Source organism: Lytechinus variegatus, chromosome 7 (genome assembly GCF_018143015.1).
Source record: "Lytechinus variegatus isolate NC3 chromosome 7, Lvar_3.0, whole genome shotgun sequence".
NCBI lineage: Eukaryota > Metazoa > Echinodermata > Echinoidea > Temnopleuroida > Toxopneustidae > Lytechinus > Lytechinus variegatus.
This window is the reverse complement of record NC_054746.1, coordinates 44,930,494-44,952,134: the sequence shown is the minus strand read 5'-3', so window position 1 is coordinate 44,952,134 and position 21,641 is coordinate 44,930,494. Positions and strand designations below refer to the sequence as shown.

Genomic DNA, 21,641 nt, shown 5'->3' with positions numbered 1-21,641 from the left:
CATGATATTATCATCTGCGTTAAGCAGTTGTGTGTTTTGCAGTTATTAGGTTAAGCAACTGATCATTTTTTTTTAAATGTTTTTGATTGATTATATATGTTTACGCATTATTTGGTTTGATAACATTTTCAAATGTGAAGTTGTGCTTTTTGGCTAATATTGCTTAAAAAAATGTTAAAAGAGCATCCTTGTGAGATATTGCGAGCGCAAATGGGCGAGCGCAAATTTTTTTTAAAAGAATTTCAGTTAAAGGGGAAGTTCGTCCTGACAACAAGTTTATTGTAAAAATAGACAAAATATTGTTGCTGAAGGTTTGAGAAAAATCAAAGTTATTAGAATTTTGATTATTTGATTTGTGAGGTCATATATGCGAGCAGCATTCTAGTATCGTACGGGTAAATGTCAATGAAATGTACTTTTGTCAGAAAATTGAAAATGTTTTATTTTGTATACCATATAGACAAATCATTTCGCACCTGTTCCTAAAAAGAAAACAAAAGTCAGTCATCACGAACCGTTAAAATAATGAAATTTAGGCATTTTACGTTGCATAACATATGGGGCAGCTGCACGTTTACGACGTCACACATCTAAAACTTGAGAGAGAGCTAGCGAGATCAACAAATTGTATTTCTGTGAGCTAGATCCACATCTCGATGATCCTACAGTACAATGATTGACAGTAGATGGCGCACGACTTCTATAGTTTCAGCTTATTCGCTGTGGTGTTGATTATCGTCTCCGTACAGACCAGAATTATTTTGAATTTAGATATAAAATATCCTATCCTGTTTGTGAAATTATTGGTAAATATTGTGTTCGTTTTTTTAAGTGTGTATTTATTTTCTGTGAAAAAAGCAGGTAGCTGTAGAGCAGAATGCGGATGTAGCAATGCAACTTCTAACGTAAAATGTTGGACTTGGGTTAAGTAAGTCCCACACGTTCAGTTTCGTGTCTGCTGAAGCCCTAGCATGCTACGCGGGCGGGAGCCCAGGACCTTACGTGCGATTTGGCATACTCACCTGACAAGCGTGAAGTATGGTCAAAATAATTCTCCGAATAAATAGTTAAAACAGAAATCAAGCACTTAAACCACGATTATATGGATGAAGGTCTAACGAGTGGCAGTTTCCTGACATCTGACTGGGCACAAACTGGAACCTCAAAAAAACGAAAAGTTCTCTCCTACCCCCGTCTCGATCGGCCATTTTTGTTATGAATCGTAACAAAATGGCCGATCGAGACTGGGGTAGAAGGAGAGAACTTTTTGTTTTTTTGAGGTTCCAGTTTGCGCCCAGATGTCAGGAAACTGCCACTCGTTAGACCTTCATCCATATAATCGTGGTAAGTGCTTGATTTCTGTTTTAACTATTTATTCGGAGAATTATTTTGACCATACTTCACGCTTGTCAGGTGAGTATGCCTTTACACGTAAGGTCCTGGGCTCCCGCGTAGCGGGCGGGAGTTCCCTGGGTTAGCCTAGGCCTATAATTAATACGCCTACCTCGGGCGAAGTTCGTGCACGTGCAGGCTCCACTTCACTACGCTCCACCTACCCGAACTTCGGGACGGTGAACTCTATCGGATATTCTGAGTCACAAAGGTGGGATGGAAATCATGTTTATTAGATAATCACATCCATATTTACGAAAAAATGTTTAAAATTTAGGAATATTGAACCTTAGACTGCTGTTACCGCTAATTCCTTTGAAATGATGATCGAAACATCGTCATCTTCGATCCTTTTGTTTGGTCAACGTAAGTTGCCATCTTGGATGACGTCATCATCCTTACAGACGTATTTACCAGTCGCTACCTATTGCGATTTGTGCCGCTGCTTTGTGCTTGTACATGTTGATGTGCGTGCGTTCGGAACTTGTCGCTCGCATTGATTGGCCAAGATATCGAAAATTTAATCGGAAAGCCTTTATAAAAGCACAAATCGTTGACGGCTGCCATATTTTCCTCTCCGACAGAAAATTAAAAAATAAGGAATAACCCGGGGAATAACTCGTCGGTAACCTATATTTTCGATATTTTATAGATTTTATATAGTATCAATAGAAAGATTAGAGTCTAACGAAAATAGTGGGCCTTCGTTCAAGATAATATAATGTCATTTAGAATCTAAAAGAAATAAAAAATCTGGACAAAACCCGTCCTCTGAATTGTCGTTTACACATGCAGGCTCGCACTAACACATTACCGTCGGTGAATGGAGATTATAGTAAAATGTCAGAAATTGTTGAATAAATCCCCAGAAACAACAGTTATTCTTGTCTACCTCCGGTTATGCTCAAAATTGGTGATTTTTGGCCAGTATCAATTTCCTCACACGTATTGCTCACGGCCGATTTCAAAACATCGCATGCGTAATCACGGCTGATTTCAAAACATTGCATCACTAGGCCGTGAGGAAATTGATACTGGCCCAATATCACCAATTTTGAGGATAACCGGAGGATGGACACGGAGTGAACTACAGGTGTAGAGTAAGATATTAAGTTATTTATCTTTCTCTTTATATTTTTTTCTTTAATTTTTACAATAAACATGATTTCCAATTTTCCATCCCACCTTTGTGACTCGGAATATACGAGCGAATTCACCATCCCGAAGTTCGGGTAGGTGGAGCGTAGTGTAGCGGTAGTGAAGTGGAGCCTGCACGAACTTCGCCCAAGGTAGCCTAGGCCTAGCCTAGTCTGGGGCCGATGCACGAAAGGGTCTTTGCAAGGACCGTCTTTCGTGTCGCCCATCTTTTATGATAAGCTGTATGCGGGGGAATACCTTAATGTATGATAAGGGTCAATCCACGTCAAATCAACAAATTTTCAGACAATTTGTCACCCGACCCTCTTCGATTTTCTTTAAACTCGCACCAAATGTTGCCCCAAGTGTCTGACGGAAAAATCTGAAATTTTTTGCCCCAAGGTCAAATGGTTGCTAAGATACGGCCTCCCATAGCAACCAATGCGCACTCAAAGAAATTTAAATAAAATTGCCTATTTTTGATTGACTACTGCAGCAAAGTTTGATTGATTACAGTCTTCATTTTAAGTAAATTGGAAGAACTTTTTGGTCTAAACATGCAGAGTATACTGTAGCGCGGACCTGTCAACCGGATTTCTCACACAAGGTCACCGAAAATGGCGTTAAGCATCCGTGTCAATGATTTCAGAAGCATGTTTGGAGGCTCATAAATCCAAAACTAAATTAGCTTAGAACCAAATATTATGCACATTTATGGACTTTCATATACTCAACAGAATTACAAAAAATTGACCCAAGAGTGCGTGTCATTTTCCTGTAGGGCGCCCTCAAAGTTGGATTTTGTTCAAAAGATGCCAAGTTCAAGGTCAAGGATCACCTCCCGTCCCATCGAGGAGGGGGACCAATTTCTGTGTTTTGATAGACATTTACCCATATTTTCAAGTGTTCCTTGAGAAATTTTGCTACCGGAATGTTTAGGGGCTGATTTGCGCATTCCAAAATGGTTGTAAACACCCTAAATTTGACGTTAAGGACACATACATGCTTTTCAACACTTTTCAAATTGTGATAACTCAAAGATGAAATGCTAAAAAACATTGATATCTTCTGTGATGATAGTCTGTAATTGGTATTAAAAGGGTATATCTTCAGAAATAGTTTTTATTGTTGGTAATGACCTTGAAAACACACCAAAAATTCAATAAAAACATTAAATTGGCTAATTTTCCAGAATCATATGGCATTCAAATAGTGTTTACATTGACTTTCAAATTTGTGTCATTTCAATACAAAGGGTGAGCTTAAGCCAAAACTTGAAAGACATGTTCAACTTTTGTTCTACTTTAAGCAACATGAAATATTTGAACTCAAAACTATATCATTTGACCTTGAAATTATTCCAAATATAGCTAATTATTGCTTTATAAGTAGCATATTCAAATCGTGCGTGTACATTGCACTTTGCAACACATTTCAAAATGGATTTTCTCATAGAGAGAATACCTGATCAGGCTGATATTTGCAGTATTGGTAGTCTGTGATGAGTTCTTGGAGGATCTACAATTTAAGTACGTATTCTCTCAGGACAATGACCTTGAAAATACAACTGAAAATCATGAAAATCAATAAATCATACAATTTTCATTAATAATCAAGTGTTTTTACCCACTTTTAATTGTGTGTTATTCCATCTTAGATTGTGAGCTCATGCTGATAATTGCAAATCATGTTCCACTTTTGGTCTACTTTAAGCTACATAAAATATTTGAACTCAAAACCTTATCATTCGACCTTGAAATTGTTCCAAATATAGCTATTTGTGCTTCATAAGTAGCATATTCAAATCACACGTGTACTTTGCAACACATTTCAAAATGGATTTTCTCAAAGAGAGAATACCTGATCAGGCTGATATTTGCAATATTAGTAGTCTGTAATGAGTTCTTGGAGTATCTACAGATCAAGGAACTATTCTTTCATGACAATGACCTTGAAAATACAGCTGAAAATCATGAAAATCAATAAATCAGACTGAACTCAAAATCATATCATTTTGACCTTGAAATTATTTCCAAGTATTGTAATGTGTTGCTAAGTACAATGTACATGCACGATTTGAATATGCTACTTATGAAGCAACAAATAGCTATATTTGGAATGATTTCAAGGTCAAATAATATGGTTTTTAGTTCAGTCTGATTTATTGATTTTTCATGATTTTCAGCTGTATTTTCAAGGTCATTGTCATGAAAGAATAGTTCCTTGATATGTAGATCCTCCAAGAACTCATTACAGACTACTAATATTGCAAATATCAGCCTGATCAGGTATTCTCTCTTTGAGAAAATCCATTTTGAAATGTGTTGCAAAGTACACGTGTGATTTGAATATGCTACTTATGAAGCACAAATAGCTATATTTGGAACAATTTCAAGGTCGAATGATAAGGTTTTGAGTTCAAATATTTTATGTAGCTTAAAGTAGACCAAAAGTGGAACATGATTTGCAATTATCAGCATGAGCTCACAATCTAAGATGGAATAACACACAATTAAAAGTGGGTAAAAACACTTGATTATTAATGAAAATTGTATGATTTATTGATTTTCATGATTTTCAGCTGTATTTTCAAGGTCATTGTCCTGAGAGAATACGTACTTAAATTGTAGATCCTCCAAGAACTCATCACAGACTACCAATACTGCAAATATCAGCCTGATCAGGTATTCTCTCTATGAGAAAATCCATTTTGAAATGTGTTGCAAAGTGCAATGTACACGTACGATTTGAATATGCTACTTATGAAGCAATAATTAGCTATATTTGGAATAATTTCAAGGTCAAATGATATAGTTTTGAGTTCAAATATTTCATGTTGCTTAAAGTAGAACAAAAGTTGAACATGTCTTTCAAGTTTTGGCTTAAGCTCACCCTTTGTATTGAAATGACACAAATTTGAAAGTCAATGTAAACACCTTTGAATGCCATATGATTCTGGAAAATTAGACAATTTAATGTTTTTATTGAATTTTTTGGTGTGTTTTCAAGGTCATTACCAACAATAAAAACTATTTCTGAAGATATACCCTTTTAATACCAATTACAGACTATCATCACAGAAGATATCAATGTTTTTTAGCATTTCATCTTTGAGTTATCACAATTTGAAAAGTGTTGAAAAGCATGTATGTGTCCTTAACGTCAAATTTAGGGTGTTTACGACCATTTTGGAATGCGCAAATCAGCCCCTAAACATTCCGGTAGCAAAATTTCTCAAGTAACACTTGAAAATATGGGTAAATGTCTATCAAAACACAGAAATTGGTCCCCCTCCTCGATGGGACGGGAGGTGATCCGTGACCTTGAACTTGGCATCTTTTGAAAAAAATCCAACTTTGAGGGCGCCCTACAGGAAAATGACACGCACTCTTGGGTCAATTTTTTGTAATTCTGTTGAGTATATAAAAGTCCATAAATGTGCATAATATTTGGTTCTAAGCTAATTTAGTTTTGGATTTATGAGCCTCCAAACATGCTTCTGAAATCATTGACACGGATGCTTAACGCCATTTTCGGTGACCTCGTGTGAGAAATCCGGTTGACAGGTCCGCGCTACAGTATACTCTGCATGTTTAGACCAAAAAGTTCTTCCAATTTACTTAAAATGAAGACTGTAATCAATCAAACTTTGCTGCAGTAGTCAATCAAAAATAGGCAATTTTATTTAAAATAATTTCTTTGAGTGCGCATTGGTTGCTATGGGAGGCCGTATCTTAGCAACCATTTGACCTTGGGGCAAAAAATTTCAGATTTTTCCGTCAGACACTTGGGGCAACATTTGGTGCGAGTTTAAAGAAAATCGAAGAGGGTCGGGTGACAAGCATTGGTTGATTTGACATTTAATGTATGATAAACAAGTAACATTCAATAGCTAGCATTTAAATCGATTTGTATTCGATTTCATGATATATCACATCATTTTATAAACAAATATTTTGTTTACTTCAACGGATGAAGAAAATATGCTTGCAGGTAGTTTATTTAAAATGCGTTTCACATGGCGCATCATAACAAATGGGCGACACGAAAGACGGCAAAGACCATTTCGTGCAATCGGCCCCTGGACTCTACACAGTTGGCAGCGGTCTGTTTCGAGGAGTTTTTAACATTTTGATTTTTTTATTTCTCCTCGTACACAGACGGCTCGCTATCGTGTAGCCACCATTAGGGGGTTAACAATGCAAAATCCCCTGTTGGGCTCATCGATTTTTATCTTTATTTCAATAAAAGAATTGTACCAAAATAATAATTAATATTCCGTTTTGGCCTGAAATGCACCAAAAGGGGGGAAAATAAACTTAAAAGGGGGAAAACAGTGACTTACTACAGCTGTCGCGCAACTTCACTTCCCTGTTTTATCCAAACTTAATACATAAACATATGGCCTTTGAGTCCCTGTGCAGATCGAGCTAGAACTTTGGTCTCTGTATATTTGGTGAGTAGAGCCAACGGAGTGCAGCGGAAGAGCCACTCCTTCAATGAACAAGGTTTTAATATAACCTTGTACTCTGTTACATCTCCCTGTGTGGCAAATGAGGTTGACAATGTTTGGCTCATTTTCTCTTTTTCTTTTGGACAAATGCTTTGTTTTTTTACACTGTCAGTTTCCATTACAGTTTTTTATCATATAACTTTGCTCTTAAGTACATTTTATTCTTTAAATTATTTTTTCCTTATTAAAAATAGAGATTGAATAATGACAATTGTCTTGCCATATAAACTTCCACCAATAGAGGGCGTACACAAAAATATGCCCAAAATTCAAGTTTTCGAGCGCTCTGGTGAATACAATAATTATTCCCAAGTTACTAATGAAAAGTAAATTGCAACTGTATGGAAATTAGTATTTTTGGTCACAAAAGTGATATTTTAATGATTTTTTTAATCGTGTGCTGTTTATAGCATTGGCATACCATAGTCCTACCTGTAGATTCCCCACAGGCAGGATGGTAATTAACCCAGGGAGCTCAGGACTTGTCCGTGTAACACTAGGCGGACATATATGTATGCTCTCCAACATGGGGTAGAATGGGGTCGCAGAAGCACTCCAAATAAAAGGGGAAAAAATAAATTATGCACTTACCTCGATTATTAATGACAGGTCTGTCGTGAGACACAGAATCCTGACATCGAGGCACAAACTGGACACTCAAAAAAAGAGGAAAAGTTAGACCTCTGTCGCGTTCGTTCTTGGTATCGATCGGCCATTTTGTTTTCAGTTTTGACAGAAGGAGAACGAACGAGACAGAACTTTTCCTTTTGTTTAGGGTCCAGTTTGTGCCTCGATGTCAGGATTCTGTGTCTCACAATAGACCTTCATCTAACTTCATCCATATAATCAAGATAAGTGCATTTTTAACATTTTCCCCTTTTATTTTGAGTGCTATTGCTACCCCATTCTACCCCATTTTGGAGGGCATATGTCCACCTAGTATTACATGGACGAGTCCTGGGCTCCCTGGGTTAGATGTTAATGAACCCTTGAGTGTCAGAGTACGGTTAGGGCACTCCTAGTACCAATCATGCCAATGAGGTCCATACATATTAATGTTTGGCCTACACCAACACAAATGAGATTGTGCCTCATGTAGCCTTCCAATGAAATGTCCACCCACAGCCAATATTTGACCTCATTCCAGCCTTGGTCTTGGCCATGGACAAGCAAACCATATCCTTTGCCTTGCACCTGATGGACTGGATAGCACTGGATACAAGGGTGCAAAATTATAACATTTTAACTCAATGTTGTCTTTTGGTTTTCTTTCATCAGATCCAGTCTGGTGGGTATAAAGCTAGCAACATGAATTGGCTGCAAAAGAACCTGACTGTTGAGCCAGTCTTATTTTTCTACATGCTTGGATCCTTCCTGCAGTACCTTGCCTTGCAACAGCTCCTCCTGGAGAAGGTGTGCTTTCAAGAAGTCAATGACACTGTCATTTGTGCCAACTTATCAGCATACAAAGATGAAGAGGAAACTGTTCAAAAAAGGACTTCATACTGGCTGATAGTGCTGAACTTGGCTCTGACTGTGCCATCAGTGATATCTACTCTAGTACTTGGGGCCTGGACGGACAGAGTTGGAAGAAGAGTAGCCATGGTGTTGCCTTCTTTAGGAGCAGTTATAAATGGTGTATGCTTGATTTTCAGTGCCATCTATCTGGAGCTTTCAGTAGGAATCATGATCTTAGGGTCAGTGATAATGGGTGTACTTGGAGCATATGGAACAATACTAGCAGCAGTGTTTAGTTACCTAGGCGATATCACCAAAGAAAGGACACGCACAAGAAGGTTTGGATTTCTTGAGGCGATGACATTTACAGGAAGCTTTGTGGGGTTGCTGACATGTGGTATAGTCATTGACAACCTTGGCTATGTGGCAGTGTTCATCTACTACATCTGTTGTAATACTGTTGTTGTCCTCTATGCCTTGTTATGGTTAAGAGAATCTAGCAGTTATGCTGCAAGTCAAGGTTCATATACCACCAAACCAACCAATGATGCACTCCAGTCAGGGGAAACAGACCCTGGTGGAACTAATGAAGTTTTTCCCAAGCTCGATGAGGAAAGGGGATGGTCCTGCAAAATATCATGTCGACAATTATGTCAGTTACAAAGTTTAGGGAAATCATTTATAACTGTGGGTAGAGAGAGACCCAATAAACAAAGAGTACAACTCATTCTACTACTGATCTGCCTCTTTACTTTCCAGCTTGTTGGTACAGGTAAGTACGTCAAACCACTTTTAAATAGATTTGTATTGTGTCGACTCCTAAAGGTTGTAACATCTAAAAAAAAAATTTTACAAGGATCAACCTGTTCTGGCCCGGGGGTCACTGCCATTGAATATTGGACAGCATCCACAAAAATCATCCTGAAAAATCTGTAAATGAGGATTCAAGGATAGGCTGCTAGGACACTATACAGATTTTATTATGCCAGATTTACACACTCTTAAGAGATTTTTGTCCAGGTCAGACATTCTATGTAACTACATGTGGACACACATCTCCAAATTGTATAAATCTGATTTTTCACTGCCTTTCACTCACAAATGACAGAGTTACACGATCCAAAAAAGATGTCTAATTGCATAAAAAAGTATGTATTTTTGTAACTTTTATTATTGACACTAATAAAAATGTGTTCTGTTGTTTGTAAATGCATCATTTTTGTATTCTGCCTAATCTTACAGCCATTTTAACTTATGACTTTGTTTTTCACAACTTTTTTAACCAAGTTTGGTAATATTTCAAATTAAAAACACCTTGGAAATGTGTCACGCGAGTCACAAAAATACATTTATATTTCAGTTTACTTAAAAAGTATTAAATAGTTTAATTTTTACATGTAGTTGATAAAAAGAAAGGAGCATATTCCTAAAACAAACCAGCAAAGAAGATTGTCTACTGTAATTCTGTTAACGCCTTCATTATGAAAATACACCCTAAAGAGCTGTCACATCAGTCACATTAATTTTTTTATGGTATGTCACGAGAGTCACATCACAAAACAAGCGATATTTTTGAGAAAAGGGATGATTGGGATTTTTTAGCAGATGTCACTTCTTTACACCTGAATTATTACTTTTATTTAGAAAAAACAATATGTTATTAACACTCGTATTTGGGACTACAATATGTAGTCCCACATGTAAACTTTTGATAAGTAGATGTATCAGAGCTTGACGTTAAAAATTCTTTTGTTTTAAAGATAAATGGGATGCAAATGACCATAAATGTTCTGTTTGAATGAAATGTGGCCCATTTTGATGTATAAAATCATGATGATTTATTCAATTCATAGTCCAAAATGATACTTGTCTCGCGAGTCACATTCAAATGGCCCTTGACTCAATACAAAACGTTGACGCTAATGAATTTTTAGCATCCAGATGTTTCAAAATTCCCACCAGAAGATTTTTTGAGTAAAAGTGTAAATCTTAATTCTTAACATATGTACATGCACGCTGGTATTTTCACACAAATGTGAACACCATGATTTAATGCTGCGAGGTTTACCAAGGTCATAAGGTCACAGATACTTCTTAGCGGCCACATGACTTACATGTATAGTGACAAACTACCATTTTTACGGATACTGTAGATCTATGCGGATAATTAAATTGAATATGTGAGTAAATTAGGCCTACCATTGGAATTGTAACTGTAACAATTTATTTCTTAAATATACATTTAGTATACATGTAAGAATTAATGGAAATTATTGCTTTAGGAGGAGTAATAATGAAATTGTAGATTCCCTCGATTCGCCTCTGGTATTTGTTCAGTACCACAGAATTGTTAATTGTTATGATTTTGGTTTGAAAATTTAACTACATTGTTAGAGAAATATACAAATACCAATGTTTTGGTGTCGTGTCAGGCAACACCCCATGCTATACATTGATTGGCACACTAGTAATAGCAGCCGAGAGATGTCTTGGCACTATACATGTACATACGTTTGTGTTGGCATAGCCAAGTTTTCGACCGTTTAAATGATATCGGTATGCTGATGTGAATGCCATGTTTAGGGCGTGACTTTGGAGCTGAAATAGCTTATACACCTCCTAGGTATATACCAATATCAAATAAACAACTTCAATGCTAGCCACCGTCTTCATGATGCCAGATTTGTTGGCTTCTAACGGGTGTAGATAGCGACAACAAAGACTTGTCTGAATGGGAGTTTACTATACACCCAAGAAAAATCTGGAGAATCTTGGTCGGAGTTAGAGGTAAGAGTAAGTTCCTCCGACCAGAGAAACTAATACCCCTTCATAAACCCATCCTCCAATTATCCGCCTATTAAAGACTAATGCAAATAATTCAATAAAAATTGCGTTCACATACTCCGAAAATAATTCACACTTTTTTTTACGAGCGCCCGACCTGAAAAAGGCGGATAATTGTCATGGCAACTGCACACGCCCCCTCCGATAGGGGTTGCGTTGGAAAAGGGTGACCTTGTGACCGCACCATGGCAATTATCCGCATTACTTTGGAAATGCGTTCATAAAGTCAAAATCTGGTCCCGATGCTGCTATTATGCGAATAATGCGGATAACTGTGGTCCTCCTCCGATTTTACGACCAAGTTATGTGCACAGCTATTATCCGCATGATTGGATTTATGAAAGGGGTATAAAGTCTGACCTTGTCCAGATGGGTGTGTTCCTCCTAGTTACCCTGACCAAATATCCTCTAACACAAGTTACTCCTGACCATATCGGTTAACAGCTTTTAATGTCCAACCTACATGTCCTGACTTATCATAGTTTAAGAGATCATCTGGATAGAAGAATACCATCAGTTATTTTGGTCAGACTCAAAACAATGGTGAGAAATTGTATCTACAGTATTTAAGGCTTTAATTTTATGGTTTACCAGATCAACTGGAAGGGATCGAGGATTTCAACTACATGTAGGCCTACATGATGTACATGTAGATCAGTTTTATATGTCGGTCTCTGTAAGGGGTCACACTCACTGTCATGAATGAAAGAGCCAACAACACAAATGACCATCCTATCTTCCTTTGAACAGACTTTGTAAATGTCATCTTGTTTATAGCCTTCAAAAAGGTCAAGTTAAGAGTTGTTTTTAGCAGAGGTCAGTTCTGGAAACAGAATATGTCAGGCCTCTGTGTCACTTCTTGTGTTCTATTATCTTAATGCTGACCAAAGCTCTGTCCAATGGGTGTCCGATTATGAAACGTGATCATCCTAGAATAATAATTTTAGACAATTGTTATGCACCTACTATGCAGATGGCTCACACACAGAGTCAGGTATATTTGTTTTTTAGAGATAGATCTGTCCATAGGAATAATTTCCCAAAACATTAAAATTGAAGATTGTACAATGCATTGTGTCCCAGTAACACAGTTCTACCGGTATAGGTCTAATGAACTTGTATACATGTAGATTGCTTGTTTTAGGATTAAATTACATCTACATGAATGTCAGAACACTTCCTGAGAGTAAAAACAAACACCATAAAAATTAATAGTTAATTTATGGGAAAGACAGGAACTTCTGTCATTTTATCACAATGTGAGAATGTTGTCATATTTCCGCCTGCAATCCATTCATTGACTTTTAAATGCATTTTACATTGTACATGTACACACCAGTCTTATGTATCAAGTCTAATGCTTCTGAATTTTTACTGGAGTAGAGAGTAGATCCACAAAAGGAGTGAAACTGTAGAGGAAACTGCCTTTTTTATTTGGTAAATCTACTGCCAACTCATCTACTCACCACGTGGTCTACCGTACTTTTATTTAGTCTAATGCCATTTTGTCCATCAACATTTTGTCTAAAAAGCATTTGGTCGAATAGCGATGTGGTCCGATCACCACTTCGTCTAATCACCGTTTCATCTATGACAATTTCATCTCAACCAGTTGGTCTAATTTAAAATATTCATTTTATTTTCATTCATTTTGCAAAAGTAACACTTAGTCCAATTAGACCAAATGGTATATGGACTAAATGGCTATCGAACCAACTGGTTATTAGACGAAATGGTGAGTGGACGAATTGGCAAATTAGACCATGTGGATAATGGATGAACTGATGGTAGACCAAATGATAATGCATTAGACGAATTGGAAATAAATCCTTTATTTGACCAGACAGGATGCAATTTGTTATGAATAGACAGTTTGCATAATCTATTATGACATAATTGCAACTTTTTAGACAGGCCTAGAGGATGATTAAAAATATGATCTCAATTTTAAGTATAGCGAAATCAATGTGATAAAAGACTTGAGCGGTTCACAGATTTCAAAGATTGATTTTAGCTGTTAGTGAAACCAATCCCAGGTAAAATGATGAAGGTTTTAAGAGGAACATTTGAGAGCATTGAACCTGATAGGATCACACATGAGGTCAAAGCTGTCATTGTTTTCTTCTACTGATTTAGTTTTGATTACCATCTAGACGCTCTCTTTGCCTTTCTCTCAACAGGTGAAAATGATACTACAGTCCTGTACCTTAAGAAAGCTCCGCTATCATTTACATCTTCCCAAATCTGTGAGTATCACACCAAATCAAAAGTGAAATATAATCCCAGTGATAGCAAGGGACTGGGCTTTGTAACTATTTGTTTTGTAGGCTAAATCAAGAGGTCATGATCAAGTTGAAAAAGTGAATGAATGAAGGAGAGAGATGTAGAGAGATCAAGAGAGAGGGGGAGAAAAAAAGAAAGAGCGAGAGAGAGAGAGAGGGAGAGAGAAAGAGAGCAAGGTGTTCTGGATTTACTTTGCTCAAGTACATGTACTTTAGCCTGTTTTTAAACAGCTGCTTGTTTAAAATCAAATTTCTTGAAGAGGCCAAACTTTTTATTTTGACAAACAAAAATAGATTATTATTATGGGTTTTACCATATTTTGTTTGATGTGATGTTTCCAAACATCTAGAAGTTCGGGATTCATATATAATGATGATTAATACTAGCCTGATATTAAAGTTTAAGTTTCACTCATAGTTGAGCATCTCAGTACTCTGTACAATTTTACTCGCCAACAATTTACATTTTTCAGGATGAAACAGTGTATCCAACGAGACCAAATGCAGTCCTTTCATCCGGAGTCGGATATTATAATGAAAAAAAACAATCCAAACTTATTTTCTTTTATATTCATTGACTATAATTTGGATTAAAACACGCCTGTAATGGAGTGGATAAACCCACCAAAGATGATGCCAGAGGCATTGTAGACATGTAGGTCCCTCTAATGTTATGTGCAACATTCAGTGGAAATTAACCAATTTAATTTTTAATAACATGGAAAGATAAAATAAGCATTGGGGTTTAAAATAGTCAAATATTACAAAGTTTGATCTTGTGTTGACACTTTCTCGAATTTTATTAATAATTTGTAAAAAAAAGAAGATAATGCAGACCCAGATGTTACAAAATCATCATTTAAATTATTAATCAAATTATTCTTTATGGTATTTTTCTTTGTTATTTTTGCTTTTTGCTTATTTAATGATATGTTCAATTCTATCATACTTTGATGAAACAAATAGGGCTCATATTCTGATTATCAAAGCATTGTTATTTTCATATTCTATAGCATACTACTCTGGTTCTAAGAGTGGTCTTCAGAGCTTGATGTTGTTTACATTGATGCCTCTTCTTCATCTATGTGGTGTCCATGATTGCTTTATAGCATTAGGTGGTCTATGCTTCAGAATGAGTGGTTATGTAGTCTTTGGTTTAGCAAGGACACTATGGCAAGTATTCACAGGTGAGTTATTTACCCCCACCTCGACACACACCTAATATCCATCAATAATATTACTTGTTAAATACTTACTTTTGATATGTTCATTTGTTTCTAAGCATGGCTTTACATGATATTGAAATCATTGTGAAACATCACCCAGTTTATAGATTGATTTTGTCAGTGTCTATTTAGGAGTATATCAAACTTTGAATTAGCCTAAGAAGTTTAACAATACACAGAGAAATATAATATTGTTGGAAAACTTTGGCCACCTAGGCAGAAAGCAGGTCTCCACCCACCATGCAAGTATGGTAACATACTTCCAATATCATTCAATACCTGCTATAATTAGGATGATAACATAATTCAAACATTGTCTCCTATAACATTGCTTTGTCATGTGGTGCATCATGGGAATGAGGTCAAAGGTCAAATAATGCATATTTGTTCAGCCTTTTCAAGATGTTGATTCTATGCCTCCCAGGTATGTTATGGTTAGCATCTTTGTTCTCTCTTGAGAGTGAGATATGTGTGAACATAAATTTAGAATGAGAAGAGGAGGCAGGGGCAAAAGTCCCAAATGGGAAAGGGCAATGTGCCCTCCAAATTTACTATTGTAAATTGTAAAATAATCCCCAATGATTGTTTGTCCTTTGCAAAGTTTTACTTAGACTGGCCAAAAGTAGAAAAAATAGTGCCTATTCAGGACCTGTTGCATGAAAGTTACTAATTTTGCCTTTCAATTGTAAATTGAATGGAATATTTGATTTTGATTGGTTGTTGAGCATTGGCAACGTTAACAAGTTCTTTCCGGCCATGGGGCCCAGAATTTATTTTTTTTGAGGGGGGTGAACAATGTATTTGATTTAAATATAATTGTGTCACAAGTTATTTAAAATCTAAAAGATTTAATTATTTTCAAGAGTATTTCAGCTGGCTTTGTTATAATTATATATAATGTGTTGGCATCCCGTTAATAATCATTTGCAGTTCACCTTTTTTTTTAGTTTTTTTTTTTACTATTGTACATGTACACCCTTGCTTACAAAGCTAGCAATAAAGTTCAATTTCCCACATTATTTTACCTTTAAATGTCAATGTCCTTATAAGTTTCAGTTGTAGAGTGTGATATTCAATGTCCTTAATATTATAACCATTTACTTACCCATATGCACCTACCCATCGGACATAGCAGAAGTAGCTTTAATTTGATGTGAAAGTGTTTTTGTTTTTGTTTCAGTTCCATTTCTGTTATCGCCAGCTGGTTTACCTGCTGCTACTACTCGTGCTATGATGTCAAAGATAGTAGTCTCATCTGAACAAGGTGTGCATTGCCATTTCTAGTTAAAGGTCAAGTCCACCTCAGAAAAATGTTGATTTGAATCTATAAAGAAAAATCAGACAAGCAAAATGCTGAAGATTTCATCAAAATCGGATGTAAAATAAGAAAGTTATGACATTTCAAAGTTTCGCTTATTTTGAACAAAATAGTTATATGAACGAGCCAGTTACATCCAAATGAGAGAGTTGAAGATGTCACTCACTCACTATTTCTTTTGTTTTTCATTGTTTGAATTATACAATATTTCAATTTTTACGAATTTGACGATTAGGACCTCCTTGCCTGAAGCACAAAATGTTAAAATGATGGATTTCCACGTGTTCAGGGAGGAATGAAACTTCATTTCACTTGAAAATGACGAGAAAATAAAAATATTTCATATTTTAAACAATAAAAAACAAAAGAAATAGTGAGTGAATGACATCATCGACTCTCTCATCTGGATGTAACTGGCTCTTTCATATAACTGTTTTTGTGAAATGAAGCAAAATTTTAAAATGCCATAACTTTCTCATTTTACATCCGATTTTGATGAAATTTTCAGTGTTATGCTTGTTGAATTTTTCACTTTTTATTCAAATTAAGTTTTTGTTGGGGTGGACTTGTCCTTTAAGAAAGTGAATTATATGTAGCCTAGTTTGATTAGTCTTCAAATTGGCAAAATGTGTAGGTTTTTTTTTACATTGCCACATGTATACTGTACATTTTCTCTTTATATTTAAATGCCTTAGAGTGAAAGATAGATTGATACAGTACAGATCTGAAGAATGTCTTTCAAGTTCAATTTTGCAAATTTTCATGTAAAAACATGTTGATAGAGTTGAAAATTATGGATATCATGAATTATTTTATTTTTTTACCATTGCATGAGAGATACTGTTGCATTGAAAAGATATGATCTTGAATGGGATAATACATTCATGATATGTAACTTGCAAGTCCTTTGACCCTCTTACTATTTACTCATTGGGTCATAAAATGGCATTATCAGGGATATAGATATTGATAAAAAAAGTGATGAGAAGAATTTGAGAAAGTCTCATTGATCAGATTGGTGGGATGATATTACAATGAAGGTCATTTTAATGGCATTGATAGTATTAGTGATTGAAATGATGAGTAAAATGATTAGTATTGATGATTATTAGTGGAAATTCACCCTGGGGATCAAGTTGGCTTGAATGAAAAAAAAAAAAATTTTAGAGAAAAATATTGGTGATGGTTTGATGAAAATCCATAAATGAATAAGAGAGTAATGGATTTTGTACATTTCCTAATTGGTGAAGCTATTTGCAAGCAGCTCCCCTACATGTATATATATGTATATAGATATATATGTAATATATATTTCATATATTCCATTTGGTAACAGAACAAAATGAAAAAAATATGTTTTATTAATATAGAAGGAGGTTTGAATTGATGTGTCTGATCATATACTGTATCCACAGCCCCCCAAAAAATAAGTAACATTTTTGAGATTGCATTTTTTGAAAAGTTTATAACACAACTTATGAAGGAGCTGCTCGTTTGGGGCGTCACAGAGTAAAAAAAATCAAACATTCATATTGCCCTTATTCCCTTTATATAGCAGATTTTTTTAAACCTTCACAGATATAAGAACTCCTTTAAAGTGATAGTATTGATTAGAGTTATACATGATACCATGTGATGGCATCTGTTAACAGTATTCTTTAAGAATATGATGAGTGTGAACACTCTTATCAGATAATCTGTGATGCACAGTCATTGTTAAACCTATACATATTGTGACATCTCTGCCGACCTGTTTTGACATAAAACATTCTCAGCAGTGGGGGTAGTAGCCAGTGAAACTGAAAATAAACACTTTTATGAGATCTCAAACACCTGAATGAATTGAAGACATGATAGTAGACTTGATGAATGGTTATAGTGAGAGTGTGTTTACTTGTTTCTTCTGCCCACACATTGAGTGATATTATATTGCACAACCTTTTGAGAACTGTCATGTTTGTGATAATGGATTATACATAGCTAAACATTCAAACTTCTATCTCCTATAAATCACTTTATATCTAAAAATATACATTGATGGAATGCTTTGTTTTACTTCTCTCTTATTGCATTTCACTGTTTGATTTTTTATGGGGGGGGGGCAAATGAATACATACATATGTAAAGAATTTTCTTTTAAACAGATAAAATTTTCCTTCTTTAGAGGAGACAAAAACTGAAGAATGTAATCAATCTGAGAGAAAAGAATAAAATAAGAGAACTAAATATGCATGTAAAAGTATTGTACATGTATGTAGTTTTATCAAAGTCAGTTGTTTCAAAAAAGAGGAATATGAATGTTTGAAAAGTCTTGTACTTTCCATGGGGATCCTCAAATATGAAAAATGTTTTAAAATGGCTGATTTTGTAGACAACTCTCCATATGTTTTGTAAAGACCTTTTCCCATTAAAAAATATTCTCTCCTTGGGTTTGGTTGCCTTTGATTAAAAAGAAATCAGTATTGCATCTTTGATTCTGGTTATTATCATAATTATTTCAAAGAAAGAAAGGAAAAAAAATTAATGGTAATATTGTAATGACATTAATATCTTTTTTTTAAATTGTCCATTAAAATTCTTAATTGACATTTGAGGTTATATATATATATATTTTTTGTTCTCCTAACAGGAAGCTTGTTTGCCCTGACTGCATCCCTTGAAATGATCACAGGTCTGCTAGCATCACTTATATTTAATGCTCTATACCCGGCTACTATAGACATTATTGGAGGTGGATTGGTCTTTATTCTCATGGCAGCTATTCTTATACTTCCAGCGTTGCTTCTTTTGTAAGTTTATTTGATTTATTTGATGGGTAGATGACATTAATGTGAAAGTGATAGAAGAGAGAGAGATGGAGAGTTGTGAAGTAGAATCTGACTGACATGAAACTTGTGATAGGGTAACAATGCAAGCAAAATTGACAAAGTTTAGGATGTGAGAGAGTTTGTCAAAAGTGGTGAAGAGATTATGTGACAATTTGTGAATGCTTGCAAAAATGGAAAGAAGCAGTAAAAGATGATAATAATGGTGATGATGGTGATGACAGTGAAGATGATGATGGTGGGAATGATGATGATTATGGTTATGATTATGATAATGGTGGTGATGATGACGTTTATGATGATGATGATGATCATTTCGATGATGGTGATGAGGTCTAAATTTAGGATTAATACACAATTTACACATTCAAGCTGTGATAATAATGCGAGGTTTTTGTCTCGCCTGCATAGCATGGCATTGTCAACATTGAAATCTTAACCAAGGTTAAGTTTTTAAAATCATAACTAAGGACGTAAATGGACATCATTCATGAAACTTGGAATTGTGAGTACATCTGAACATACTGCCTGAGTTTCAGGTCATGTGACCAAGGTCAAAAGTCATTTAGGGTCAATAAACTTAGACCATGTTGGGGAATCAAAATTTTAACGAAGGTTAAGTTTTTAAAATGTCATAACTTAGAAAGTATATAGACCTAAATAAAAAAAACTTTAAGACATAAGGGTAATGGTGTATCACTTAAGATTCTGCCTGAGTTTTAGGTTACATGACCAAGGTCAAAGGTCACTTGGGGTCAACGAAAATTTTGCCATATTGGTGGTATTTTTAGAATCATCATCTTAACTTACAAATTTTATGGATATAGTTCATGAAACTTGGACATAAGAGCAATCAAGTATCCCTGAACATCCTGTGGGAGATTCAGGTGTGGGGGTATTTGTGGCATTGTCATCATAACTTTCAAAGTTTATGGATAGTTAATGAAACTTGGACTTAGGAGCAACCACATATCCCTGAATATTCTGAGCGTGTTTCAGGTCACATGAACAAGATCAAAGGTCAATGAACTTAGGCTGTGTTGGGGGTATTTGTTGAATTGACATCATAAATGATAACTTAGAAAGTTCATGGATCTACTAGTAGTTCATTAAACATAGTAACAATGGTAATCAAGTATGAATCATTGTTTTGGACATGTTTTAGGTCATGTGATCATGGTCAAAAGTTATTTTGGGTCAATGGACATAGTATTTTATTATCATATGAATGTTTTATTATGTGAATAATTATTCAATAGCTGTTTTCAAAGACAGCACTGCTGCTATATCGAATTGGGTAATGCAGGCGAGACTGCCAGAGGCATCCTACTTGTATAAAATGAAAAATTGCTATTCTATTCTGTTCTATTCTAGCTAAAAAAGAAACTGTCCAAAATTACCCCACATACGTGTATGTATATATAATACAAACTGATTAAAATGTAGAATAAGGGAAAGTAGGACAAGGTTTTTGAAGAGAGGAACTTCAAAATCAAAGCTTCTCTATTCTCTTTTCACTCTATTTCTTTGTTGTCTGGAAGTGGATCAAGGCTATTTTCTCACCACGTATTTCTAATCGCTTATGAGACCATGCATGAATGTATGTGTGAGCTTGACATTGATGAGATAGTGGATAGCAGATGATGTGTAGTATCTAGTTCCAAAGAAAACAAGAGGGTGGCAGTGCACAGCCTTGGGGGGATGACAAACCATCAGTGACATAGACATGTGTGTTGGTAAGAAACTGAATGAATGCAGGAGCCTCAGGCTGCATCTCAAATACTCCAGGGGACTGTTTCACAATACCATCCTGAGTGAAATTTACAGACTTATACAGCCACACGTTTCAATGGGTTATGCAAGAAGTAAGACCTGAAACAGTTTGTTGAAACGTCTACTTGAATGATGAAGATGACAAAAGCAGAGGTGACATATGAGTGAAGGTTGACTTAAGGTTGACTTAAGGGTAAAATTAATGCATGGGGTGAGTGAAGTTAATAGTCATTCACTTTTAATTTGATTCTTGGTCTTTCATATGGAATATTTCATTTAGATCTTGTGGTCTCCTTGTCTCTCTGATCTCTCTGATTCATTTGTTATAATTGTGATACCTAGAGTCCCTTTTGTTCAAGCAAATATCATTGTTAAGCTGTTCAACAGTTGGTATTCCTACCTTATTGTTTGATTATGTTTTAATTTTCAATTTAAAGAAATCCTTTCACACTCTAGTATAAATGAAATCTTTATCTTCGTAAACTTCTCTGTGGACCTGTGAAAATTTGTAAGCAGAGGTCCAAGTTCACAACACAACTTGAACAAAAGTTATAATCCTATATCTGAGATTTCCCCTCCAGCTTTAACTATTAGTGAAGTAACCATCATCGCTGTTATTTGTGGAATGTTATTCATTCTTCCACTGACCCAGCTTCAGAGTTTTTACATCTCTGAAGGGGGTAAAATACCCAAACTACTTTTTTTTTCATATTCCCTGCATCGATAAATACCCCCAAAGCTGAATTGTAAAGCATGTCTTCGGTTCTTTCTTCATATAAAGATTCAATTATTGAATTACATGTATGTTTGATTATTGATTAAACATCCAAATCTTACAAACAACATTGTGATTATAATGATTAATTCTTTGTT

The 21,641-nt window shown here is 35.4% G+C and overlaps 1 protein-coding gene across 2 annotated transcripts in view; it reads left to right on the top strand.

Annotated features, from left to right (window-relative positions):
* The first annotated feature begins 699 nt into the window (after positions 1-699).
* LOC121419433 (proton-coupled folate transporter-like) overlaps positions 700-21,641 on the top strand; it is a 33,483-nt gene continuing 12,541 nt past the window's right edge. For both annotated transcript variants that reach the window (XM_041613905.1, XM_041613906.1), the window contains exons 1-6: positions 700-806; positions 8,321-9,272; positions 13,525-13,590; positions 14,640-14,813; positions 16,033-16,116; positions 18,800-18,959. In XM_041613905.1, coding sequence (XP_041469839.1) covers positions 8,351-9,272; positions 13,525-13,590; positions 14,640-14,813; positions 16,033-16,116; positions 18,800-18,959 — 1,406 coding nt within the window. In that variant the 5' untranslated portion in view covers positions 700-806; positions 8,321-8,350. The remainder of the gene's footprint in view (positions 807-8,320; positions 9,273-13,524; positions 13,591-14,639; positions 14,814-16,032; positions 16,117-18,799; positions 18,960-21,641) is intronic.